Here is a 26,741-nt window from a genome sequence, read left to right on the forward strand (position 1 = left end):
ACGATATGATGCACGTCGTCGGCCTCTCAGATAGCCTAGTCCCACCGAAGCTAGGCCATGGCCGGCCCCCCAAGCCACGGCCGCGGCCCAGTCGATGACCTCGTCCAGGCACACCACTATGAGAATGAGATAATGCCGCCTGAATAAGAGACAAATCGCGTACACTTTTGAATAGCAAGGATCCAATCATTGAGCGTCTCTATCCTTGGGCGGCCTTGCGCAGATGAGGCCGGCGAGGATGAATCAGTTGGTCAATGGAGAAGACCCCTCCAAGTTGCCTGTCTGTATCCTACCTATTGTGTGTGGTTCGCCATTGCGATCTTGCATGAAAAAGAAGGCGGTTCTTTTTGATTCCGCAAAAACTGCCGTTGTTGGCTTTATTTACTAAATGGGTCAATGGCGTATCTATATAATCCCCTCAGTCATCTTATAAAAAGACCTCTTTACCGTTCAGCAGACAACCTTCAAGCCTACACAACATTGGCCTCTGGAAGGGTGATCTCATCACGCTTCATAGAGTTCACGACGACGCCTCAACGATTACACTCCACCACGAGCAAACCGAGAATCATGGCTCCGTCCACTATTCAGGGAGGCATTCCTTGGGACCTTCTCATTGAGTTTGCCAGAGAGAAGAAGGCGGAGGAGGAGCAAACTGGCTTGCCTGCGCTGTTGGACAAGCAGCAAACCACCGCTATCTCGTCCCTCATCTCGCTCATCCCAGAGCCTGATGTCACCGAAGGGAACTGGATCAGCGCTTTGAGCGGTAATTGATCTCTTCTTTCTATCTCTACACATCGACTAACACGTCTCAGAATACTGCCAGCAGAATACGCACCCTCTCCCGCACTGGCTTCCTAGTGAGACGTTCAGCATCATGGCCCACGGGGTGCGTCTTCAGCGTTCTCGCGTCAGCTGCCATCTCTCTTGGTGCAACCAGACGTTCCCTCAGGAAGGATTCGGGTACGAGGCCGGCCAAGATCCCCCTACGTTCAAGCATGCGAAGCAAGCGAAGCAGTTCGCAGCCATGCAGGCGTACAATTACATCCAGACCACCCGGGGAGACAAGCGTCCTGCCTCCACGACCCAGGGTTCCCCCTCTCGAACTAGAGTCAAGGCTGAAGAGGACAACTCGGACGGAGGCGTTTCCACGACTGCTGCGCCTCCCCAGACCAGCGGCCCCTCCAGCAGTGCCATCTTGATCCGTGAGCGAGTCGCCCTTCTCGCAGGTCAGATGAACTACGGTATTCCAGAGTACTTTATCGAACAGGACGGCGAAACTTGGAGAGGCCGCCCAATCTTTAGAAACGATGGACGGATCCCCGAGGGTGTGGGCGCCGTGAGCGGCCACGCTGATCGACAGCAGGCTGAGGATGCCGTCGCTGAGAAGGTCCTCGAATGGCTCGATAAGGAGTTGCTGGCCAAGGAAGCGCTGCTTGGCAAGACTACAAGCCAGATCTGAGGCCTTGTGGTATATGCTGTTGTTGTTGTTGTTGTTGTTGTTGTGCAAGGGGCGCTGGAGAGCTACAAGAGTCATGTCATGGCTGTCAAGGACAAAGATCAGGAGAGAGCAGCCACAGCTAGTAAACGAATTCACGACCTTTCAAATAATGGACATCATGCAAGCATTCACTTAGTTTTGATTCTCTAGACAACTCCATCAAGAGCCACCCCGTCTCCCTCCCCTTCCTCCCCTTCCACCACCACGAGGACCCTTGTTAAAAGGAGGTCTGATCTTCAACCCGCTAGGAAGATCAGCAACATGTTCTCCATCTTGCCAAAGCACGCCAACATCAACAGTCCGACCCGTCGCCAGCTTGAAGAACTTGGAGCTCAGGATACCCTGCTCGTCGCCCTCGGTCAGCAGTACGCCGTTGTCGCTCATCCACCACTTGACGCCCTCCTTCAGGCTCGCCTCGATGTCGATCTCGATGACCAACTCGGCGTCCTTGCGCATGCCGCTCACTACACCCTCCTCGGGAGTTCCTGTTGAGCAATGCACATGGTTGCGGTTCATGGGCTTCAAACCCCCCGTCTCAACGATTTTTGGCCAAAAGTAAAAGAAGGTGCCGTGCAGGACGCGGTCAGGCACGTTTCCGGCTTCGATGGTGATGGGTGCCAATAGAGCCGCTGACTCGAGCTTGATTGAGTGACCCTGGTTGGCGCGGATGAGGTAGTCCTCAGGTGAAGTTGATGTGGTTGATAGGGATGGGTTTGTGCTAGGGTTCGGTTTGAGAGTGAAGCGCTGCTTGTCGTTGGAGGTGACTATGGATTGCACATCATCCAAGGTGACTTTGAGAGAGCGCAAGGGACCCCATGCAAGCTATGAGAATGTGTTAGCCGTGTCTTCAAAGCCAGGTGAGGCATGTTCACGGCAGTCCATACGACAGCCATCACAAGTCGAGCTCGGTTTCACTTACCACTGAACTTAGAGGTGCAAACCCTTCATCGTCAAGCTGGATACCCGCGTTCCCAGCTTGATGTCTCAATAGCTTCGACAAGGCCTTTGATACCTGAACCTCCCTTCCCTGTCCACCTCCACCACCACCTCGACCCTTTCCCCGTCCTCTATCACCCCTTCCTTTCGAAGCACTGCTTTGAGCCTTTTCTTCCAGCTCTAGAAGTGAGGCGTCTTGCGCATCTTCTCGGAGGTTGTCAGCCATGTTGCGTGTTTGTTGTGTCAAAGTTGTGGGCTGAATCGAAAGAGATGTCTTGGGACGGTTTATAGCACTTGGATGGCGCAAGGATATATGATGAGTTGTTGAGATTTGGAAAAGTTTTCTTCCAAAAAGAGCAACAGACGAGGGTAATCTTCTCAGCTTGACTGTGTAGAGAAAGAGCATCAAGCCTTAACAAAGAGAATTGTGGTGATGGTGGGGCTGAGTACATTCACTTCGGCCTGACTCAGCCCTCGCTGCGGTTTCTAGGCTGCCAGCCTCATAGCCCCAAGTTTTACACATAGAGCCATGATATGTCGAAAGATGTGAATTGAGAAGCCAATAACACTTTACGCATGTTTCGAGTCTTTTATGAGAAATCTCACTTATACGCGTAGTGTGTAAATCTTATCAACAATCGTTATTCAAGAGAAATCAACGTCTTCAAACATCACAGACAAAAGAGTACATCAAATGAACCATCAAAAGACAGGCCGTGATTACCACGACCGCGCCATATCATACATTAGACTAACTGGCATGTACCCATATGCTTATCCTGGTCCCATTGCATTCCCCCTCTTGTACGGCGTCGCCTCCAAGAGAGATGGACAGCCGCGGGGGTTTCTTCACCATGTCGCCGCCCTGTAATGCGCCGTTTTCAAAGACAACCATCCCAACTCCATGATACAACTTTTCTTTCGGGCTTATTTCGTCTTCCTTGTGTTTGTGTATGTATGTGCCTCTTCTGGTGGTGACAGCGTAGGTATGTACACTGAGGTTGAGCAGCCATCGACTTGTCGACGGACCTGCTCGTCATGAATCGTCAAGCCGAATCAAATGCGACAGAAAAGGAAACGGGGTGCCTCCCGTCCAAAGCGGAATATAAGAAAATAGCCACGTCCTGCGGTCGAAACATAAACTGTGTGTATAGTGTAATAGTACAATCGTAAAGTCAATGCAAATCGTTGTCATTGGCGTCATCTGTAGCCGCCAGCAGCTGTAGAAGGGTTGGCAGACGCAACAATGCTGTCTCGATTCGGCCTCCTGATCATGCTGCCGGTTCGGTTGATCAACGTCGTCTGTCCCATCGACATGTAGCGTTGTCCGCGATCCTCGGCGAGCTTGTCAGCCACCGTGTTGTTGTTATTGTTGTTGTGATCCTGTTGAGTGGATCTCTCTAGATATCTCCGAGGGGGCGTTGCCATACTAGTCGCAGGCGTCGCTAGCCGGGAAACGGTAAGGTTGGAAGAGGCGAATCGTCGGCGGGGAATGGCTGAAGTAGTGTCAGACGCTTGTTGTTGTGGCGTCGCATCATGTGTCACTGTGCGAATCGCGTTGAGCTCAGTGTGCGCTCGTGAAGGCGATCTGAACTTCATTTCGTCTTCGCTCTCGTCGCCAACTGTTCCTCTTCGACCACGCACAAACAGGGAGGTTCTTCGGCCTTCGTCGGGTTCCTCGGTTCCTGCGCGTCGAGTTCTCAGCAACAGAGATGACTTCCTGCCATCTTCTGGTTCCTCAGTGCCTGCCCGGCGAGACCGAGCCACCAAAAGAGAAGATCTCCGCTGCGAGATTGGCTCCAGTGGAGTAGATGGCGTAGAGTTTGACACACGAGAAGCAGGGAGCGAGTTTCCGTTGAGGATGTTGAGTCTCCTCTCCTCAAACTTGGACATGGCTCGAGGACTAGTATTCGCCCTTGCCAAGGCCTGCTCGGTGTTTGACAGACTCGGTCGACGTTGATGAGTAAAACCGGTGAATGTCTTGTTGATCGTCGGTGTCGTCGGTGCGTCGTTCTGAACAGGAGGGGGGGCCTCCACCGACTGCCGTGGTCGTGTTTGTGTCACCTCCTCGCCCAGCGCAAGGCAGAGCTCTGTTAGGCTTCGACACACACCCTCCGCTTTCCGTCTCAATTGGCGATCGGTGACGGTTGTGCCAGAACCAATGGTGCTGGCGCCACTCGAGATTGGCCCGGGCTGACCGACGGTTCCCATCATAGAAGAAAGCGCCATGGCATCGTTTGCGGCAGCCTCAAGAGCCCGGTATACTTCGGCATCAAGCAGAACCTTGGATTTGGCAAGGGCCGAGTGCAGGATCGGGTGCGATTCTCGGTGCGAAGACGTGGTGCTAACAGCGTCCGCGTTCTGATTACCGTTGGTAACTCGCTTAGGTGATGAGGAGATGGTGGTTACCGTTGTGGTTGCTGTTGGTGGTCGTTCATCTGATAGTCTCGATACAGCGGCGCCCGATGTTGACGGGAGCTTGCCTGTCAATTCCAGACGGTGAATCCGAGACTTGAGATCGTCAAGCTCATCCCACACGGTTGAGGGCGCTGTGGTGGACAGAGTGGACTCAGTTCCTTCAGGCCCGTTACTTGTCTCTTGGTTTGGTTGACGCTGGAAATCGAAAGATCGAACTAGTGGGGACGAATTATACGTCTTGTTGTGGTGTCCCAAAGCAGATTTATACGTGGAACTGCGCGTTTGCCCGTTCGAGTTCGAGTTCGAGTTCGAGTTGTCGGTGACTGAGGGACGTCGGCGAGACGTCGCATCGTTGCCGGGCTCCTGGAAGGCTATCGATCGAGGCGTCACCGGTGATGGCCGGATAGTCGATCGGCGGCTTAAATCCTCTCCGGGATGTACCGATGCGGCTTTGTCCCTCGTCAATGATCGGTAAGTGGACATACGAGAGACCTCACTGGCTCTCTCGTCGTCATAGCCCCTTGACCGAGACGTTTCCTGCTGGTCAGAAAGACGACGCCGCACCTGGGGAGGTGAAGAGGGCTGGCGGGCTGGAACAACGTTGGATAGTGGTCGGCGATGGGAGAATCGTGTTGATCGTGACTAGTCCAGTTAGCATTCGGTCGAGTAGCACGGGCAACGCTCGGGTACGGTTTCAGAAGCGAGGCAAGTGACCACACACAAGAGAATTTTCTTATCTCAGTGGATCAAACTCGGTCTCGCGACTTGAGAGCCCATACGCCGGAACAGATACGCATGGACCGTCACATGGGCGTAAGACAATGGGTTGGTAGGGCAAAGGAATTTACTCACCACGACACTTCGGGTCTCATCCGCAGGCTGCTCGTCCGGTTGTCGCCGGGAAGCCTCCTCGCGGGCAATCTTGAGGAAAACATCGCCGGTGTCATCGTTATCGAAGGCGTCGTGCCGGCTTGAGAAAGCAGGTGCTGAGCGCAAAACTTCATGGTCGGCTCTGCCCTCTAGGGCGCGCAGAGTTTGGTCATGGTTGGAGTCGGGGCCGTCATCCCCGAAATCGTAGTAGCGCGGCCTGGAATTCATGTCGAGGGTGAGGCTCTTGCGAGAGCCTGATGAGCGAAAGGCTCGGATGGGGGGAACGCGAACGGGATTCGAGGCCGGCGGCTCGGTATTGTTACTGAGAGGCGGCCGGTAGGATACGGGAGGTCGCTGCGAGAGGGACGATCGCCTCTCATCGATCGAGCTCGGCTTGGACAACGTCTTGGGCAATATCAATTCTCGCTGACCAGAGGAAGGAGAACCCTTGACTGAACCGCCGTCGGATGAGGAGGGGTAGGAAGCGTGAGCACCCTGGGCGGCCTCGATGGCCTCGATGGCGTGCAGGCGTTCCGCGTTCAAAGAAAGTGGCGGGCCAGTGGAGGCCGCAGCGGCTGTTGATCTGCGAGATACCAAGGATCGTCGGGTCCGATTCTTGTTGGAGGAGAGATGCGGGGAGAGGGTGTCGCCTTGGACAGGTGCAGGTGCGTCGGGGACGGATGCGGGACGCTTCGCCTGGGGTGAAGGCTCAACTACCGAGACGTCTGACGAGGGTTGAAAGGAAGAGGCCCTGGAACGCGATCGCAAAAGCGGCGGTGAGACGTCGTCGGTGGGCGAGAGTTCAGTGGGCGATGCTGTGTTCACGGAGGCGATTATGGTCGCAGATGCAGATGCAGAGACTGATGCAGTGTCGGCGTGTTTTTCGTCGTGGTGATGCGTTGTCGGGTGAGAAAGGTTAGAATGGGTCGTCGCCGGGGCCGTCGCTGGTGCTGAGAAAATGCCTGGCGCCGCGACTGGTCCACTAGCAGACGTGCTCGGAGGCGCCAATGGGCCTGGATCTGCTGATGCTGTGGATGGGAGTGCGCCCGGGACCGGGTGTGAGACAGAGGCCGGGGCGACGCTGGAGCCCGGATTGGGTGAGACAGGCGGAGAGGGAGCGTGGAGCGCAAGAGACGGCTGCAGTGGGAGCGCCGCTGATGTGTTTTGGGAAGTGGCGGGGGCGAGAGAAGCAGACGTCGAAGTGTCAGTGGATGCGTCGGTGATGAGGTTGTGACTGCCGTCGCTGGTTGTCGTTGTGGTGGTGGTATTATTATTGTTGTTGTTATTTTTCAGGTCCTGACTGGGGATCCGGCTATGGTTGCGCTGGGCAGTGGTTATGGTGATTGACAGGGGTGTGTCGGCCTTGCTAGCGGTATTTCCACTGCTGGCCCTTCGGTCAGTGAAGCGAAAGGCGGGCAGCTTAGACGAGCTGTGGCTCTGACGGTGCAAATCCGGGTTGACGAGGGCAGCAGAAGATGGAGATGGTTCAGATTGATGGGCAGGCCTGGCAGCGTCGCTGGATGCAGCGAGAATGGGCAGATGCTGGTGGGCACCCTCGGCACGGTTGGGGCCCAATTGGCCCGCACTGGTGAAACCGCCCTTTGCCGTCATGGTCTCGCCCACCGCAGCTCGGTAGCATCCCAGCAAGTGCTTGCAGATGAGACGTCAAGCTTCATCCACACCCTCGAGGTTTGGATGCGCGGGCGGGACGGGCACGCGATGGATGGAGGCCTGGGTATCGATGAGATCTGGAGTCGAATGTCGAAGAGTCGGATTTCTGCTTCAAGTTGGGCGCTCTCCGATATATGAGCTCTGTTGGGCTGTTGTCCTCGAGACAAGACCCCCGATGCAGTGGCTTCTTTTCTTATTAGTGATTACAATGAGCGCGGCAGTGCGAGTCTCAGCATGGGCCGTCCCATAGAACAATGAACTAAGACAGCAGAATGCCTCTCTCGAGCCTCCGTCTCTGTCAAAGCGCAAACGGTATCTTGAAACGCGTTCCTGGGAAACCAGACAATTCCAGAAGAGCGACGTCACAATGGAGCGGGTTCCCGGGTCGTCGAGGAGACCTGGTGTTGAATTGGGTAGTAGCAACGAAACAGAAAAAACACAGCCAAGCTGGGTTGGGTGGCAGGCGAAGTCGATCGCGGTGGTTTTTTGAGGTCCAGGCCTCTAAAAAAGGTCGAAGAAGAGGTGAGGAAAAAAGGGAAGGCTAGGCAAATGCAGCTCCAAGTCGGTGAGGTGAGTTTTCAAGATGCTGCCAAAGGCGAATGGCGAGCGCGGCCGTAGGGGTGGTTGGGTACCAAGAGGTCGAGAGAGAGAAGGAGAAGAATAAGTGACCAAGGAGCAAGGAGATGACGAGACGAGAGAGGGGAAGAGAGAAGAGGATGAAGAGAGTATTCGCTCAGGCGAAAGAAAGAGCAGCAAAAAAGAGGAGAGACGAGAGGAGAGCGTGCAAGCAATGGACGAGAATGAAAGGATAAAAGAGGAGGGGTCTGTCTGTTGTGCTTTGGCGAACGAGGAGCGAGGGCAGCAGGACCTCGACAAGGGCCCTACACGGACGGTCCCTTTTTTCGATCCAACACCAACAGTTGACCACTGGAACTTACAGCAGTCCCCTGTTGGGCGAGTGCGAGTGAAAGAGATGGAGGACGGGAGGATCCAGATAGACAGGTAAGGTGCTGGACTAGACGCAATCGAGGAGACGAGAGCTTTGGCCTTTGTCCAAATTGGCCAAGGAACGACGGCCACGAGCAGGTGGGCTCTCTCTTTTAGGAGGCTTGCAGCAGAGGAGAAGGACACCGCTCAGTCCAAGGCATCAAATGATGCATCATTGTCGGCATGCCATGTGTACAGAGTACTTGGGCCGACAGTCAACGCTTCCGGCTTCACTTTACTCTACTTGACTAGACTTGACTCGACCCGTCGAAATAATGCCCCGACAAAGCCGCGCGCCCCCCATGTCATGTCATGGATACTTTTGACGTCCTTAATGGATGGAGGGATGGACATGGACGGACGGCTAGACATTGTGGGTTTTTGCTTTAGCAAGTGGATGCAGTTCGCGCAAAAATCAGAGACATCAAGCCAGCCCAACGCCGGAACCATGCTATCGAGGTCAGGATTATTGCTGCACAGCACGCACATCACAGACATTGGATCCATGGCTTGTTCTGCTTCTGCTTATCCATCCATCCATCCATCCAGGATTGGGGGAGGAAGAGCATGGGGGGATCAATTCGATCTGCAACCGACCTTCCCCTGCAGAGAGAGACCCTGACGCCCGCGGCGCCGACAACATGTTGTGCTACCTTGGTTGATCACACTACGTACGAGTGAGAGTTGAAGACGGTTCTATTTGAAACGGCTCTGTGAAGCCACAGTTTCTCCTGCATCTCCCGGGTCTTGACGATGCCCTCCTTTTTCTTGGTCTCTTCTCTATCTCTCTCCCTGTCAAAAGCAAGCTTCGGGCCGCCAAAAGCTCCATTCCCAAAGCGACCCGAGCTTTTCATCCTGTCTCTGCACCGGTGCTGCGTTTGCTCCTGGTCCGATTTCAAACAGGACTATCCCAATTCCCCTTTGCGGTTCCCTTCTCGTACGGAATGCAACTCATCCCCTTGTCATCCGTCCTAGCGGCCAGAACATGGGCATGGGCCACCGTTGGATTCAACCGCCCGATGGACCGCCCGCTGAAGCTAACGTTAAACGGGACCTGAGCGAGAGAGATGGGGAGCGCGATAGAGTGAAGGAGCCCACTATTCCAGGGGTCGGCTCGTGGCTCGAGGAGGCTGGGCGCTCACCCAACGAGGGATAGCGCCAGGGCGCCCGTGGGAGCTTCGACCACCGGGTCGTAGACCAGAGGGAAACGCCTCTGCGGAACTACATGTCGCCATCCCTGTGCTGAAACAGAGGCTCTCTGGGGGTAGGATGCGCGATGGGGCCATCTATCGTCCAGTGGTACTTACATCTGGGCGCGGTATCAGGGGGGGAGGACAAACATGAGATGATTGCTCCAACCCCAAGATCCCGAGATGGATGCATTCGGCTCGCGCAAGTGTCCTCTTGTCCTGATTTGGTCTCAAGCAGGAGAGAGCTAGTGATCGACAGGTACGACGTAACGCCAAGTTCCACAGTCTCGTCGACAAAGTCTGAGCGAAGAACTGTCGTTGTCGTGAACCACTCTTCTTGTCGTTGGAGGTTGTTTGTCGGACTCTCCCCCACCCCCGTCCACCTTGAGGCCGGCACCTGGACCAAGCAGGGAAGCCCCTTGCACACTCTGCGAATACCCTCAGCGCTCAGAATCCGTCGTGGTCCCAAGATGGTTACTTGTTCGCGCCATGTACCGGGTCCCGAAGCGTTTTCTCCGATGAAAGGACCGTTCGCCTGTCTCTGGCCTGCAACAGGACCGCCGTTAATTTGACGTGGGTGGTTTCGTCTCCATCCTTAGCAGCGCAGATCGTCGAGGGCCAATCCTGACGGGGAAACTCTTGGCCGTTGGATCGTCCATGGATTGTTACTGTTACTGTTACTGTTGCTCTCTCCTTCTCATGTGGTTTTTGGTGGATGCAACCGACGATGCGGACTTTGCGACGGCGCATGCCAGGCGTCATGTCAGTTTGTCGTTAATGCGTCGACCTCATTTCGTTTCTCCCCTTCTATACCTAGGTAGCGCTGTCTAAGCGTGCTGCCTATGCCATATCCATATCCATACTATCCATATCCCTCCGCTCTCACCTAGCAAGCGAGCGAGCGAGCTTCTGCAAGGCTACGATTGCGGAAAAAGACGACCTAGGCCCCTTGGTCTACTTACCACTTGCCGGCCAAGCTGCAGCCATTGTTTCTCGCTTGCTTTTATTGCGGCTCCCCCTCTTCTGCAGTCTCGACTTCTATTTTGTGGGGTCCTATGCAGGCATTGACTTTGGGTCTAATGTTTAGCGGATGAGAGCTGCACTTGAATACGGGATATTGCGCCCGCGCGCTTCACAGCATATCGCGACAGCATCCATCGCTGAATCTGTCCTGTCGGCCGCCAGGTTAGGGCCTTGCAGGTCGAGTTGCCCGAGGCCGAATTGCCGTTGAATCCTTGTGGGGCGATGACCTCTGATGAGCCGCAGTAGCTCACCACACGTGTCTATCCCGATGTCGCTAACCGCATGGCGTTGGTGTTTTGGGTCGATAAACAAATTCATCATCGGCAGATGAAACGGTGCCTGGCCTGGGGCTTCCCGGAGATGGCGTGCTGTCTGGATCCGGACTGATTCTTTCACGTTGTGTTGCGTTGGGCTTCAAATGTCTTAGTCGAGCCGTATGCGGAAGTGAACCCTTGAGTCCAACATTGCTTCACATGGCTTGACAAACTTGTCGCAGGCCGGTTCAATATGACAATACCGTTCCGGGTTGGCTATACGACCGTTTTTAGAACATGTCTCGTGGACAATGGCGCGTTGAAGTCGTGGAAACGTGCCCATTCCCATTGTGTGATACAGACGGGCAAGACTGTCTCTTCATCAGGCAGAGCCCTTTGCGTCCCGTTCAAGCAGTCACATGGGGTGTACCAAACGATCAGGTTTCATTGTGCTTGGACATTCATGGCAACTTGATCATTCCCTGGTTCTGATTGTTGTTTCCAACCGGCTGATCTCAACCTGAGTGTCAGTCTGCCAACATGTCTATACACGCCTCACCACCATCCGAAACGGTTACCGTGGACTACATACCAGTCAACAACACAGCATCATTCCCGTATATAAACACCCAGTTAAATAATTATGACGAGGAACCACGGGGCCTAAAGAACTCGTCTCAGTTCTGCTATTCCTCATCATGATGGTCTTGGTCGGCTACCCTGTACAAAAACGTGGGCTCAAGACGCACATGAGCACGCCAACGGGTACACCAACAGCAAGCCAGTGGGTTGATATTGACTTTTTGATAGAGGCTTGTCATACATCAATGTGTAGATCTATGTCTTTGCACTTTTGACACATTCTGGCATGTGTGGGCTGACGGCATTGCCATCTCACCTACCACTACAAACTACTAAACCAGCTAAATATGTTTGGATCCAGCAACATTCAGCGTGCCGGTACAAGCACTGTATGCTCATGAACGATGCTCTAGCGCTTCCAGATCGTATAAAATACCATGTTTTTAATCCATGTTTTCCAGGGCAGTCACGATAGTTGAGTTACACCGCGTCCACAGGTATCAGACAAACAACATGCAGACGCCATGCTGGGAAACGTGTGCACATAAGACCACAGCTTATAGTGTAGCTCAGGCACTCGACAATAACAAACAACGAACTAGTGTAACAAGAGGAATCGGATGGCTGGCGTATTGCTTAGATACCTACCTATCTACGTCTCCTGAGTGACCAACCCAAGCCTCGATGGCCAGAGGTGAGTTGACTTTGGCTCATATATTTGCTCCCTGCCTCGCCAGGGTCATCATAACGCGATTAGACTAATGCATACACTCGAAAAAATGGCTCTTTGTTGTTTGTAGAAGTCCAAGGACTTAGTTATGTGGGAGTGACTCAACTTCTTAGGGCTTGATGCACTCACATGTTGGCTGATGTGTGATAACAGACGACAACTGCAAACAACAATGGCCCGAAAGCGCAATAACAAACTACTCAGGCAGTCGACAGACACGCACCATATCAGAAACACGAGCCATACGAGGATAAAGGGTTCATCGCCTACAATAATTGTCGAGACTGACCAACATATGAAGAACCCGTACCCTAGACACAACCCACACACTTAGACGGAAAGACAAATCCCGGGACGCTCGAGCTGCGAGAGCCGTCTGGCCAACCCGGTCAACGGAAAAAACAAACAACACTGTCACTTACATAAAGGCGGCTGCTGTAACCCTACGGTTGCTGGAGACAATGCCATTACTGGTCTGAGTTTCGGGACGTTCCGTCGAACCTGAAACTCCAACACGGAGAATCGTGCCAATACCACCAAGGACCCATGTACGGGAAAACTATCCATGCGTTTGGTAACCTCTTAATATTGAAAGATGAGCTGCTCCTCAACGTGAGCAAGTTGGGGAAATGGCGCCATGCCGCGTAGAGTAGTCCCCATAGACACCGGGAAGCGTTCCCACGGCATCGCGCGCCTAGATCGAGCCTAAGCAGAGCAAAGACGGGATGATATGACGTGAAGGAGGTGTTCCGGCCCGGTATTGCTGCCCGGCAAGTTTAGCGACCTTGGGATATCCCGGTTGAGGCACCATGCTGTTAGAGTTTGTCTAAACAGTCATCTTAAGAGCTGTCTTAAGGACGTCGCCTCGTGGCAGGACGCGGACGGGCACGACGGGATATCCCAAACCTTGAGGTCACGCTGGATTCGGGTCTGCCATTCCGTATAGGGAAAGCACAGAATGTCAAGCCTGTTCAATGATTCATCAGGCTATGAGATCATGCGGACCTTGATTCGTGTTGCCACCTTTACACTACCAGAAGCTTCAGTGGCAAGACCCTGATCGGCAACGCGTGACGCAGAAGATTTTCGGGAGGACAAAACTGTGGCCCCCTAAAACAAAGGGCAAATCCCTATCCGACTCGGCCGAGTTCAAACCGAGAAAGGAGCTTGAAGCCTGTTGCGATGTTCCTTGCAGTGACATTGGCGGTAAGAAGATAGTTTGTTCGAAACAAGCGCCGGCGCGGTCGACACGCCCAAGCGTTTTGCATCCGTCCATCACAGGAGTCAAGCAGGAGACAGGAGAAGTTTTCAAGGAGGATGATGAAGACGGTTGCGCGTAGCAAGAAGGCGAAGCGACCCTGCAATGAATGAAATGGGCGAGTTCTCGTTTCAGATTCAGACCCGCCCCCAAACGCGTCCATCGGCGGGCTAGCTCTAGCTTCAATCTCGGGCTAGAGACAATGGCGCGCGCGCCCCAGGGGTCCCTGAGGATTACACAGCACAGTGCTGGAGAAAACAGCTGCAACTTTCAGGTGGCTCATCTGACTAGAGGGAACCCGTCGTGACCTTTCGCTGCCTCTGACAGGCCTGCAGCAGACTTGGCCTTCCGGCAATAGCAGGAGGTCGTAAGCAGAGGCAGATGAACCCTGCAGGGGACGATTATACAGTAATCATTCACTGTGAGTCCCGTCGTCTCGAAACCCGCCTTTACGGGAATACGACCGCTTCAGCTAAAAAAAAAGGCGTCGCTATTCGAGATCCAAGTGGGTTTGTTGCGAACATCGCCCCTGGCCCTGAGCCTCGAGCAATTTGACGTGCATCGATCGTCCAGAGGCCAATCTTACTGTGACCGACTGTTGCATCACCTCCTGCCTTGTTCTGCTTCTTGCGTAGTATGGGATCCATGAAGGGAGTCAGCTGGTATGGGGAAGACGGAGCGTGTTAGTGAGCGATCCAGAGAAGCTGAAACTAGGATTTCCCCCTTTTAGACAGGGGCTCTCCGACTGAGCCACACTCTTGGCTGTGGCTTGGCTACCTCGAGCTCGAGGCCCGGGACGGACGAGACGAGGCTAATGGAGAAGAACTCCCGGTTGGTTTTGGTGTTGGCCATGTCGAAAGTCCTCAGTGGCTGAAGGGTATCCCCGAGACATCAAGATTGACCAATCTCTGTTTAAAGACTTGCTTCTGGACTCATCCGCATGACCTAGACTGCGGAGTCGTTCTGTCGTACGAAGACAAGATGGAGTAGGTTGGTAGGTAGTCTTCGTATAGAGGCTGGGGCGCGTATTGTTAGTTGCCTGCTGCCTCTCCAAGACGAGAAACTAGACGCTGTCCCTGGTCTCGCCATTTCACTCGAGTCCACGAGCTTCTCTAGGCGCCTTGATTCATCCAAACATGACTGGCATCCAGCTGGAAAGCCTTGCCACAGCCGCTTTCAGACGATAGACGCCGCGAGGTGGCGCAACTAAAACGACCCAGCCACGAGGCCTCTCCGCGACAGACAGAAAGACATACAGACGGACAAGCTACAGCCGACCAAACAACCAAGAGAACAGCTCCTCCTCTGGTCTGGTCGGCAGCGGCTCCTGCACCTGGCCTGGTCCCCAAACAAAAGCCACGCGAGACCTGGGTGTCTGTGTTTCGATCATATTGAATGACACCTGCTCGCTGCCCGGCCAGCGACCCGACCCAGTGGCCACTCGGGAGCCAGTGCACCCGAGCGGCCACATGCTGGGGTTCCAATCTCAGCGGGTTTCGATCAGGGCAGAAGTAATCTATAGCATCCATCCGATGTAATAGTTGGCGGCGGGCGGTCTTCTCTCTCTGCCTGTGTCTCTGACCCTGACCCTGACCATGAACCTTGACCACTACCGCGCGAGCGAGAGCGAGCGAGAGACGGCGACAAAGTCTCACTCAGAGCAGAGACCCCCCCTTGCCCACCTGTGACTGTGACGCCAGACGCCCGAATCACCGAACATTTGGATGAGACGGGGTTACGGGGCGACGGCGGGCCGGGGTAGCAGGACGGACCTCTGGGCTTTTGGGTTTTTCTTGGCTGTGTGGACATGGCTTTACGGAGTGGCGCACCGCGCCGCGCGAGTTGAGACGATAATCGAGAGTGACAGAGATCGTGTTCCGTAAGCTGCTGTGTTTTGCAGTTATGGGACTACGGATATGCAAAGAAGACCTGCTGCCCTACATAACTGAGATTGGGGGGTTGGATAGCCAAGAGAGTGAGCTGGAATCTTGCAAGTTCGGCCTTGTCTCGAGCTTTTGAATGGCTGGTGTTGTTGTATGGTTGTTTCTTAGTTCCGTCGAGATCTCAGATAGCCTAACAGGACTAATTACCCCCATTATCCGCACCGGTTCTCTTGGAATTATCCATCCGTCGCAGGATGGATGGAAGCATCACTCTCACTGGATGGATCGCACAGTGCACAATGGTTGCTGCAAACAAGGAGGTACCCGTCCTTGGCCCACCAGCGGTTTAAATTTAAACCCTCGACCTTGCACCCCGCCCCTGGTCTCCCCCCCTTGCAACCAACTCTCAAGTCCCAAATTTGGCCTGCGGGCCGTGATTGGCTCGCCGTAGACGCCTACCACGACCCGCTGCAGAGCGCTGGCGCTGGGTGATGGGCGAGGAGGAGCACGTCCGCTCTATATTTAGCCCCCCGGACGTGTTTCGTGCTTGCGTGCCCCCTCCACTCACGAAGCGGCGGCGCCCAGAGACTGCAGAAGACCATGGGCTGGGGCTAACCCGGAACGGGGAAGCAGGGGTTGTGAGTGGTCCCTCGTAGCGCCTTCCTCGTTGCTTGCCCCATCGGGTCATCCTCTGAGATGATGGGATTCTCTGCGTCTGTCTGCTGGCTCTGTTCTCGATGGCTCTCTCTTCTGTTGGTCGCCTGGATGTTCTAGGAGTCTTTTTTTTTCTTCTACACGTAGCCTGCTATTGGACACCGTCTGCCCCCAAGTTGGAAACCCTGACCTGGTTTCGGCTTGCTGGTAACCGATCCACGGTTCCTCCGTATGGAGGTCACTAGAATACCGTACCCGCCCCCCAAAGTCGTCTCACGTCCAGTCTCCTGTGTCTCTTCTGGCATAACCGCCATTGATGCATCCAGCCTCGCGCCTGTTGCAGAGATCCATAACCGTAGGGGAGCGACGGAAACATCAGCAGCTTCAGACAGGCGCTGGGTTCGTCTCGCTGCCGCCGAAGGGGGCGCATCCAGGCAAGACTGAGCCTCGGTGCCAGGGCTGGTCCGGCCTGGCCCTGGGATGGATTGTTTTAGGTGCCGCCGTTGCTCTGTCGGCGGCGCTCGGTCGCCCTCTTACAGCGCCTCCACCAGCTCCAGCTGACGGGACCTGGACTCGCAGGGCCTGTAGAAGACCTGTGCCTGTGCCTCCACTCGTGTGCCTTGCCTTGCCTGCGCTGCCCAGTGTGAGGCCCAGTGTCCAGGCAGGGTACTTACAGTGCCGCCGAAAACCTGAACTTGTAGAGTCCAAGTTGCATCCACCCCCCCAGACCCAGCGTCTGTTGGCAACCAAACTCAATCCAATCCAATCCCAGACGCGCTGCGCTCGCTCGCTTTCTTCTCACACTCCTCCTCTCCATCCATCTTACTCGCCGTTCCTCCTCTCATCCCTCACTCCCCGTCTCTTCACTTACTTCTCTCCTCACTTTGATCTTCATTCAATCTTGTTCTCCTTCTCCCTTCGCTTCCTCTTCCCCTCCCCAGCCGCCTTGTATACCCTCACCTCACCTCACCTCGACGACGACTCGGTCTCCTTGGCAAAGGGAATAATGATCTTGCCATTGTAACAGCGCCACTTCCAGCCCTGCAGCCCGCTATCCTTCGCATGCTCCTCGCCGAGACGCCGATTCTTTGTCTCACTTCTTCTCTGCTCTGGGCTCGTTCCTTATTCTCCCTGCTACACCCCAGGTCCGACCGACGATAGTAACTCCTCTATCGCCTCAATCCGTCGTCTTTTTCGCTCCCGGAGCACCTTTTCCTCCGCTTATCGCAAGGCTCATTTTCCTCTCTTTTTACTCGCCAAGACCCCGAAAGGATTCTGGCTCTCGAACCGAGCACTGCCCACCACTCGCGCCTTCAGTGACAGGATCAGCTGCGCTATCCATCGAACGACCGACCGTTTGCTCTCGATCGCACCTCGGCCGCGACAACACTCATTTGTTTGCCCGGAATAATCTTTCTTTCTGTTCTGCTGCTTTGTTTGAAAACTTGCGCACATAACTTCATAATATCTATCAACAACGACGCTGTCCCAGGTGGAAAATAGCGTGGTTATCCGAAACGCCCCGAGGAATTCCAGCCAACGCCCTCGTCAGCGACAAGAGCACACTTGGCTCTTTAACGCCCACATCGATTCACCACACACACGACACAACATACTTTTCAGACCGCGACGCGGAACGGAAGCAAATCATGCCGTCAGTAACAGACCGGAGAGCCTACGAGGACCAAATACCACCTTTCATGACAGTGTTTGATCTGGATGCCGAGACCATGGCCGACCAGGACACTGTCACCGTCGTTGACCCCAAGTTTGTCGATCTGGAACCCAAGCGACCTGGCATGATGAGTGCCACTCAGCATGGCCTCCGGCCGAGTATGCTTCCCGCGGATCCAACCCACAAGCACCATGACAGCACCTCAACTCAAACCTCAGAGTCGGCCGACTCTTCCCCCACAACAACGCTGTCCACAACCGACTCTTCGCCTCTTTCAGACCCGTCTCCGTCCTCGTCCCCCGATTCTCCGACAAACCTCATTCCCCTCAATAGCTTTCCCGCCACGAGCTTTGGCGCTCTTCCTGCTGCTAATCCTACCATGCTGCTCAGCGAGCCCCCGCGGCTACAGCGACCCATGACTTCGCCCTCGCCGCGCCGGGCGCGCAACATGAAGGGTCTGTCGATCCAGCCCCCCTTTGCCAGCTCAACTGCGACGACGACCATTTCCTTGGTTTCGGAACCTTCCTCGCCATCATTCATCAAGCCGATGATCCCTGCGATGAGGCGGAAGCCGAGCCAATTGAGCCTCAAGACCAACACCTCCGACTTGATCAGCAGGACAACACTCGAGGTTCCCCCCTCGCCAGGTATGCCTATGCTGCAGCGCCGCGCTCTCAAGCACTCGTGCTCCTCACCTCACATGTCCTCGGGCCTCAAGTCGTCTACCTTTGGCCCACCCGGTGGTATGACCTTTCCCAAGGTTCTTGAGCGGAACGAGTCTGGCCTGTCCGAGGTTCTGCGACCTACAAAGTCGATCATGAAGCCATCGTTTGGTTCTGCAATTACGGAAGAGGATTCGCCAATTCGAACCCAAATGGCCATCCGGGACGATGATCCCTACCGCGACAACGAAAACAACGAGGACATGAAGACTCCAGGATATCCCGATGGTCCGATTGCCATTTATGGCGACAACGTCTACCTCTATTCTGAACCAAACGCAGATGAGGCTTCGCGGTTTGATGTAGTCATTAACTGCGCACGAGAAGTCCGAAATCCTTTCGAGCTTCGCCAGTCTATTCGGGACTCCCGATCAACTTTTGAGCACTTCCGTTACTCGACTCCTGACGGCGGAAGCCCTGTTCCCGATACTGCCATTTCGACAGCCAGCTTCGCTACCGCTTTCGAGTATTTCCCGGAAGAGGAAACTGCCGAGACGCCCACGACCCCCAAGGCAACTCACTTCAAGGAGCCCGAATACATCCACATTCCCTGGGATCACAACACCGACATCGCACCGGATCTGATGAGACTGTGTGAGACCATTGAGGATCGTACCAAGGCTGGCTTGAAAGTTCTTGTTCACTGCCAGCAGGGCGCCAGTCGATCAGCCAGTCTTATTATTGCCTACGGTCTCTACCAGAAGCCTGAGCTCACAGTCAACGATGCTTACTATGCGGCCCAGAGCAAGAGCCAATGGATCAGCCCCAATATGAAGCTCATGTACTCGCTGCAGGATTTCCAGAAGGAGGTCTCTGAAAAGCGATCTGGACCACCCGCTCATCGCCCCCGTACTGGCCGTACGCCTACGAAGCACCGACTAACTCTGTCAGCCGATGCTATTGATATTAGCCCCAAAACACCCCAGACAGCGCCTCTGCCTACGCATGCTGAGGATGTGAAGGAAACCCAGTTCAGCCCGAGCCCGAACCGGCTCAGAGGGAACTCAACCCCCGGCTTACTTGCCGTTTCACCAGGCCCAGCTTCTGCACCACCTACCTGTACATGGATGGAAGAGGTTGAGCAGCAGACTTCGGAACAATTGGCCCCCTTCCAGCTTGGAGGTCTTCCCCAGCGGCCCAAGTCAGGACACGGCAGATCACCACCAACCCTGGCACCGCCGCCTACTCTCGCTCTGGCCCCGGCACCTAGTCTGGGTTCTGATATGATGCCACCACCCACTCCGGGATTCCCGTCTCAGTCAAGCTTTGGCTTCCAAAGCATGACGTTCCCCAGGTTCAACTCACCACCTTCGATCAAGTCAGAGAGCACCAAGTACGACGATGCTCCTGTCACGAGAACAATCACCCTGCCAGGATCTTTCCCTGATGACGAGGCTCTTCTATCCCCACGGGTCGAGACGATGACCAATAACCCACTCCACGAGGTTGGCGAAGTTGCAGGCATGCGGTTTGTCGAGTGCCCACCAACCCCCAGCCAGAGCCTCTTCTCCCCTCGAGCGGGAATGTTCCCTCGCGACCCATTCTCGACGTTCGGAAGCCCTGCAGTGGTGGTAGACCCCCGGAGCCCCCCAACAAGAGGCGAGGCACCCATTATCCGGTCAATCGACGATCTACTATGATCGAGCTTAGTCAATATGGACTCGGCTTGACCCTAACCCGTGTTGGAAAAACGGACGTCCGACTCGGCGTTGACAGGTTCCCCTCAAGGGGGACTCAGTCCGCTTACTTTCGCTTATATCCCTTGTATTCGCCATATATCTCACCCTCACTATTCGACGACACAATCACGGCATTTTCAGGCGTTTTTGCAGGCAGGGGTGAACTGCTCCCTGTACCCACGGCCGGTCATTGTTGGACCGGACGCACGACGACACGCAAATATCTCACTCAAACAAGCAATCTTCTTTGTTACCGCCATCATCGATCGATCGACTCATTAACCAGTCCATCAATCAACCAATCAATCGCTACCTTCTGCAACCCCTCCTACTTTCGTTTTTCAGCAAAGCACAGCGCAAGGCGTCGGACGGTTCCACCTCCATCGGTGTCGACATTGTCTTTCTGAATCAGAAGGAAGACGTTAGTGTAATATAGACAAAAGACTTGGGTGTCGTTTTGTCACATTTTGTTTCCTTTTTTAAAACAAAACTCGTTTCTTTGTTCTCATTGGTTTTTTTTTTCTTTGCTTTGTTGAGCTTGGACAACAAAAACGGGAGTGGCGTATGGCTCAGGAAACCCTTCCCTTTGACCCATGGAAAGGGCTCAAATACCCAGCTAAGGGAGGGGGGGGGATGGAAACATGACGATGGATGGATGGGAAAGACGGGCCTCTGCTATCTTGGGTTCTAGCAGGGAGGGAGTTTTTGGAATTGAAGGATATCTTAACTAGTTGAAGCAGGTGGTTCGAGAAATCACATACCTAGCTAGGTGAAAGCACAAAAGATTCTCCAATGATCAAATTGCCTATTCTGTGACCATGCCTGCTGTACACTTTCTGATCTTGTTTAATTTTCGGCGTTTAATTTAATGTATTGCCGCCATGGAAGAGACTCTGTAAGTAGATCCATCTTAAGGTCTATATAGGTATATCTTGCAACTCCAAAATCAGCTCCTCTGAGCTTCCTACAACTCTTGCAATCCTCTAGCGCCTTTATAATAGTAAATAAACAATGTAATGCACTGAATCCAACGCCTGATCTAGGTAGTTTTACGTTGTAGACGTCTCCTTCTTCTTCACTCTTAACAGCACAAACTCTCAAAAACATGACAAAAAACACAACAATTAGAGATCCTTCTTGTTTCCATTCTGCTGCGCCTTCTTGGCGGCCTCCTTGGCCATCTTCTCCTGACGCGCAATACTGGCTTCGACGCCGATGCCGCCAAAGACGAGGGCGACGCCGAGCCACTGCATCTGTGTCAGGCGATGGCCAAAGGCGAGAACGGACAGGATCATGGTGAACATCTTGCGGGTGACGGTAACGGTGACGAGGAGTACAGATGAAAAGGTAGAGAGGGTATAAACTAGAATGACAGTGGTTAGTTGAAGCTTTCCATGGTCGTGAATAAGAGGACTTACAGATAAACACCTGGCCAACGGCGCCGCACGCTGCGAAGCCGAGGACATCCCTCCACACTGCCGGATACCGGGCCATAAAGTCGAGAGCGGCCTTGAGCTCGCCCGCGCTGCCAGCAACGTCCATGCCGAGCCACTCACCGGTGCCAGTAGCGACGAGCCACGGGCTGCCAATGAGGTATGCGCCGGTGACGAGGGAGCTCATGAGGTTGTTGGCGCACATCATCTGGGGGCCTGAGTAGGGGCGGAAGGTCTGGAAGATGTGGTCCTGGGTGCTGTTGGTCAAGCCGTCAAACAGCAAGTTGATACCCAGCAGGAGGAGACCCCAAGCGGTGCTCGCGTCGTCGGGCCGCACCGCCGACGCCTTCTTGCTCTTCTTCCCCGAGTGCAGAGTAAAGACTGCAACACCGAGTGTCACGGTTGCGACAACGAGGTACTTGTAAAGAGGGTACCGTCGGCGGAAGACGGTAATGTGGAGGAACATGACGGGGAGCAGCTTGCAGCTCTTGGCGAGGAGGAAGGTGATGTAGTCGAGGTGCGCAAGAGAAGCGTATCCGAACGGGCTGGCGAGACTGCTCGTAAAGGCGACGAGGGCGAGGGGAGCGAGGATGCGACGCGAGGGAATCACGGGAGGGACTGGGCTGTTGCGCGGTGTCGAGGCGTAGAGGTAGACGGCGCCCACGATGGCGGCGAAGACGGACTGGATGGTGTTGAGAAAGACGGGAAAGTGCCAGACCTCGGGGGCGTCGGCCGGGCCGTAGGGTGTCGTCGTGAGCTTCTCTTGGAGGTAAGCCCATGTTAAGCTTGGAGGGTTAGTTATCTCGATCAGTCATCATGATGTGGCCGGCCATGACTTACAAGGATGCGTAGATGCCCGCAACCGCAATGACAAGCTGGAAGACTCCCGCATTCTGCTCCAGCGGCGCAACTTCAGCCGCCTTCTTGACGGCGTGTCCATTGGAGCCCTTGTGCGCGCCGCCATTCGTATCTTCCCAGGCTGCAGTCTTCTTGTTAAAGAACTCGGACGAAGCCTCGCGCTTCACGGCTGGCTGCTTTGAGCGCGCCATCTTGTTCGTCGCTTTGTAGTGAGTGGAGTCGAGATGCGTGCGATTCGGAGTGTCGCGAAAGCAGATATAATCACGCAAAGATCAATGGTGAAAAGAAGAAAATGGCAATTGAATTTAAAGAGAGACAAAAAGAATCGAGTGAGTGAAAGGGAGTGGAGAAAAGTGTTGGGAGGTCATGTAGTTGCCATGATGAAACTTGACAGTTGGCTTCAATTGTCAAAAGCATGAGACACAACCTAGAGGTTGCAGGCTGAGCGCCCCACCCTGACGCCACAAGGGTCTTTGTGGCGTTACATCAGCCTCGTATCCATCAATTCTATTCTATTCACATCGAGATCGAGATGGCCGAGACTCAGCCACGACAAACAAAGGGACATATTTCAAATCACTCATCACAAAGAACATCATGCTCATGAATTTAATTTTATTTCGTGGCTCTTCAACCTGACCTATATCTGCCCCCAGCTAATGATGCTTTTCCCAGATCCGTGTAGAGACGAGAGGAGAGGCATCATGCGAGTGCGAGTTCACGAGGAACCAAAATACACAATCAAGTGAGCCAGCGTGTGTGGGTGGATGGATGGATGGAATATTGTGATTGTGATGGGGGTATGTAATAGCGATGCGTGCGTGCGTGATTCGGGATTATGTGAGCGATAAGTCGGGAGGCGCAGGTCGCGTGACAATGTCGGAATCCGAGCGGAGCGTGTAAGAGAGAGAAACAGTTGTGCGAGGTGAAAGGGAGGGGAAGGTGACGCCAAGATTGAGTGAGGTAGAGAGACTGAGGTGAGGAAAGGTAGAGGCCGTGATGTGCCCTTCTCGGCCCCCAAGGATTTGCGCTGTCCCAATCATTACCGACTCTGAGGGGTGTTGTGATTTTGTTTTTTGTGTCGTCAAGCCATAGCTATAGCCATAGCCATGTCCATATCGGGTCCAAGCCCGACATCCATGCTTCGCCAGTCGTTAGAAGCACTGTGTCAGTGTCATGCCCATCCAGAGCCATGAAACCATAACTCCGAGGAGAAAAGCAGTCGTCCCGAGCATCCGGTTGAGAGAAACTTATACAGACGGTATGCCACATGAGATGCATATCGGTACATCGCGCCACAAAGAGGGTTGGTTGGTTAAAGAGGCGACGGGGTGACGAGTAGTAGCCACAACCCGCCTGATTTTGCAATAATAATGAGATTGAGACCAATTAGGAAAAGGAAACGGAGTTGAGGATGGGGGGTTTTCTTTTTCGGCAGAGGGGAAAGAGTCGTCGAGAGGAGTCGGCCGTTCATGGTAATGTCGTTTGGTATCGTCCCCAAAGAATACACAAGCCTCGCGGCAAGTCAGATCTGGAAGTGTCCCAGGTCGCCTTGCCAGAACTGACCTCAGCAAGTCGCACGGAACACGCAAAGCAAAACTCAATGAGAATTTCAGGCGCCACGAGATGCCTACTCGGGCTCCTGAAGCTGGCTGCGGCGCATCTTCTCTGCCTCGAGGTTCTCGTACAGCAGGAACAGTGCCGACTCGTTGGCCTTGGCAGTGCCCATGATGGTGAACATGCGCTCGCCAGTCTCATCATGAGGCGCCTATACAAGTATCTGGGTTAGCTATGCTGCCACTAGCTCCGTAGAGGAACCCGACTTACCTTGGCGATGGAGATGCGAGCACCTGATGTCTTGCGGATCTCACTGATCTTGCTGCCGGCACGTCCAATGATGCAGCCAACCATGTCCGCAGGAATGCTGATGTTCTGAGTCTGGATCTCTTCGCCGTTCTCGTCATGGGTAGGCGGGCCTCGAATGGCTGCGTCAGAATCAGAGCGGCGATTATAGGGCCTTGAGCTGCCGTTGCTAAAGTCGGCGCCATTACCTGTTCGCATGACGCGAGGGCTACCGTACTCGCTCCTGCCTGAGCCCTGGCTGTATCCCGCTCCTCCGCTGCCAACGCTTGTGCTGCTGGCGGGCTGAGTGCGAACAACAGGGTTGTAGAGGACGGTTCCGGTGCCTCGCTGCCAGTCATCAACCAGACACTTGCAGATTTCCCACACGGCACGCTGAATGCCCTCGGGAGTTCCTTGGACCTCAACTATCCGCTCGGTGGACTGGGGAAGCATCTCCTTCTGGGCGACCATGCGGACACCTGAAGCGTCCTGGATGTGCTTGATCTTGAGACCTTGCCTTCCAATGATGGTACCCATTTGGTTGTGGGAGATGAGAAGCTTGATGGCTAGAAGAGCAATGTTAGTGTATGTTGGATCAAATTATTTATTTCATCAGGAAAAATTTCAACGTACGATGAGTGCCGTTGCTCTGAACAATGCCTCCCATGCCCATGGCGGGGGCACCCTCGAGAAGAGCCCGAGCAACGATGGCATAGGCCCGAGAGATGGCGTCGCATCCACCAGTGATGGTCAGGACACGATCGTGAACGCCCTGTACGACCTTGCTGACACCAGCCTTGACACCAGTCTCGTCTCTCAGATCGGCGACGTTCTTGCCACCTTTGCCAATAATGACACCGGCTTCCTTGGACGAGACAATGGCGCGAAGGGTGAGTTGGGCCTGAGCGTACTCCTCGTCCGTCTTAGGGGCGGGTTCACCATCGGGACCGAGGCGTTCGTCCATTCTAAGCTGATCCATCTGGTCGATGATATCGCTGCCGTTGTTGGGGGAGAGGGTATCCTGAGAGGCCGACATTTTGGAGGGTCGGAAAGCGGGAGGCGAAGATGGTTTTCGAAGTTTGGAATGAGCAAGGGAGCGGACAAGAGAAAAATGTCCGAAGGAGTCTGTTCTATATGTTAGAGGGTTTCTTATTCAAACACAACTTGAAGAAAAAACGAGAGCTCCAACGCGCAAACCCGCGTGTCGGATGGTTGGCCCTCGCTGCACCGCATCGCACAATTAGAGTCATGAAACTCATGCGCGCAGGCACAACCAAGCCAGCACTGAAACGCGCCGGCGCAGCCAAGAGCCAACATAAGTAAAGAAAACTATTCACTGACCTTGACGTCGACGCTGGGGGTGATGCGAGGACGCAGAAGGATGCTGGAGAAGGCGGGGGCGGCGGGATGGGGATGGGTGGTGGTGCAGTGTATTTTTTTTCTGCGGTCGTGTACGCGAGGCGGGATAGCGGGGTCAAGGGTCGCGAGCGCTCCGATGAGAAAGCGGCGGCGGCGGATGGGTTATTGCACGGTAGGCGTGAAGGAAGAGAGGCCAACAACTAGAGAAGTGGAGGCGGAATAGACTGAAGTGAGGAAGGGGGACGAGGAGAGGGGAGGAGAAGGGCGAGAGAGATGGAGAGAGCAGAGAGAGAGGGAGAAGAGAGGTGGTGAAGGTGAAGTAAAGTGAGGTGAGAGAGGTGTGTGAGTGGGTGAAGGAGGAGGATAGAAGAAGAGGTGGAGGAGTTTGATGGAACTTGGAAATGGACCCAGGGTCAGAACCAGAGCCAGAGCCAAAAACCCAGCAGAATCAGAATCAGAGCCTGCCAGGCCATGCCCATCCATGGACGGGATCCATTGCCAGGGCCACAGAAAGCCCAGAGCAGAGCTGCAGCAGCGGCAGCAAGTCTCTCCTTCCCCTCCATCCAATCCGGCTCCCCCACTCCACTCACTGAGGGAGGTGCTGCATGGCCCAGCGAGGGACAGGATGCTATGACCACCTGAGGTCATGGGCTGAATACTTGACGATCTTGTACCAGTGATCCCAGCTCCCTCGTTGTGTTCAATAAATGAGGGCGGAAGAGACACGGCTACTGAGGGGGATGTGTACCTTCTCGCCGAGTACCGAAGCTGTAGCTTGTGCGCCCAGATCCATTCCCATCCCACTTGCCGACATCCACACCCACGCCTCCTGCCCCAGCTCAAAAGTCACCTCTGCCATGTACTGTGCTAGCTCTACATTGCCCCTCGTGACGGGCATTTGTAGGGACCCGATTGTACATGAAGCGTCTGAGGTAACTCGTGCGACTCGTCTTGCGATAGGACATCTGGCCTCTTTATTCAATGGGCATCGAGGGCCGTCCTGACCTCGCGATTGGAGGTTGAAGGGGGTTGGGAGATGGGTGTAAGTGGAGGCTCATTTGTTGACTGATTGACGCTCCTGCCACTTGAAACCCAGGGAAGGAAAGACCAGAGAACTTCCAGGTGCTTGCTTGTCCATAGGCAGGTAATGGATGGAATGGAAGGCACCGTTGGAGACGGGAAGCCGCAAATGACGGGGCCAGGCAAGGTACTGGCG

General features: G+C 54.4%; 6 protein-coding genes across 6 annotated transcripts; 2 read left to right on the forward strand and 4 right to left on the reverse strand.

The window, feature by feature from the left end:
- The first annotated feature begins 503 nt into the window (after nucleotides 1-503).
- Nucleotides 504-1,609, forward strand: NECHADRAFT_100143 (uncharacterized protein). The gene is made up of 2 exons (XM_003051738.1): nucleotides 504-766; nucleotides 816-1,609. The coding sequence occupies exons 1-2, from the start codon at nucleotides 571-573 to the stop codon at nucleotides 1,460-1,462; spliced, it is 843 nt and encodes a 280-aa protein (XP_003051784.1). The 5' UTR covers nucleotides 504-570; the 3' UTR covers nucleotides 1,463-1,609.
- A 51-nt stretch (nucleotides 1,610-1,660) lies between these two features.
- On the reverse strand, nucleotides 1,661-2,663 carry NECHADRAFT_79207 (uncharacterized protein; the record flags this gene model as incomplete). Its single annotated transcript, XM_003052188.1, has 2 exons — nucleotides 1,661-2,323; nucleotides 2,421-2,663. The coding sequence occupies 2 exons, from the start codon at nucleotides 2,661-2,663 to the stop codon at nucleotides 1,661-1,663; spliced, it is 906 nt and encodes a 301-aa protein (XP_003052234.1).
- A 974-nt stretch (nucleotides 2,664-3,637) lies between these two features.
- NECHADRAFT_92815 (uncharacterized protein) lies at nucleotides 3,638-7,336 on the reverse strand (the record flags this gene model as incomplete). Its single annotated transcript, XM_003052189.1, has 2 exons — nucleotides 3,638-5,497; nucleotides 5,708-7,336. 2 exons carry the CDS (start codon nucleotides 7,334-7,336, stop codon nucleotides 3,638-3,640), a joined length of 3,489 nt encoding a protein of 1,162 aa, XP_003052235.1.
- Nucleotides 7,337-17,606: 10,270 nt separating this feature from the next.
- Nucleotides 17,607-20,824, forward strand: NECHADRAFT_68521 (uncharacterized protein; the record flags this gene model as incomplete). Its single annotated transcript, XM_003051739.1, has 1 exon — nucleotides 17,607-20,824. One exon carries the CDS (start codon nucleotides 17,607-17,609, stop codon nucleotides 19,992-19,994), a length of 2,388 nt encoding a protein of 795 aa, XP_003051785.1. The 3' UTR covers nucleotides 19,995-20,824.
- A 360-nt stretch (nucleotides 20,825-21,184) lies between these two features.
- On the reverse strand, nucleotides 21,185-22,515 carry NECHADRAFT_5153 (uncharacterized protein; the record flags this gene model as incomplete). Its single annotated transcript, XM_003052190.1, has 3 exons — nucleotides 21,185-21,396; nucleotides 21,452-22,251; nucleotides 22,307-22,515. Coding segments are annotated over 3 exons (1,221 nt in total), but the record flags the coding sequence as incomplete, so codon positions are not given.
- Nucleotides 22,516-23,954: 1,439 nt separating this feature from the next.
- On the reverse strand, nucleotides 23,955-25,202 carry NECHADRAFT_38429 (uncharacterized protein; the record flags this gene model as incomplete). The annotated part of the gene is made up of 3 exons (XM_003052191.1): nucleotides 23,955-24,092; nucleotides 24,152-24,732; nucleotides 24,800-25,202. The coding sequence occupies 3 exons, from the start codon at nucleotides 25,200-25,202 to the stop codon at nucleotides 23,955-23,957; spliced, it is 1,122 nt and encodes a 373-aa protein (XP_003052237.1).
- Nucleotides 25,203-26,741: the final 1,539 nt, after the last annotated feature.

The sequence above is a fragment of the Fusarium vanettenii genome, assembly GCF_000151355.1.
Source record: "Fusarium vanettenii 77-13-4 chromosome 4 genomic scaffold NECHAsca_3_chr4_2_0, whole genome shotgun sequence".
Taxonomy (NCBI): domain Eukaryota; kingdom Fungi; phylum Ascomycota; class Sordariomycetes; order Hypocreales; family Nectriaceae; genus Fusarium; species Fusarium vanettenii.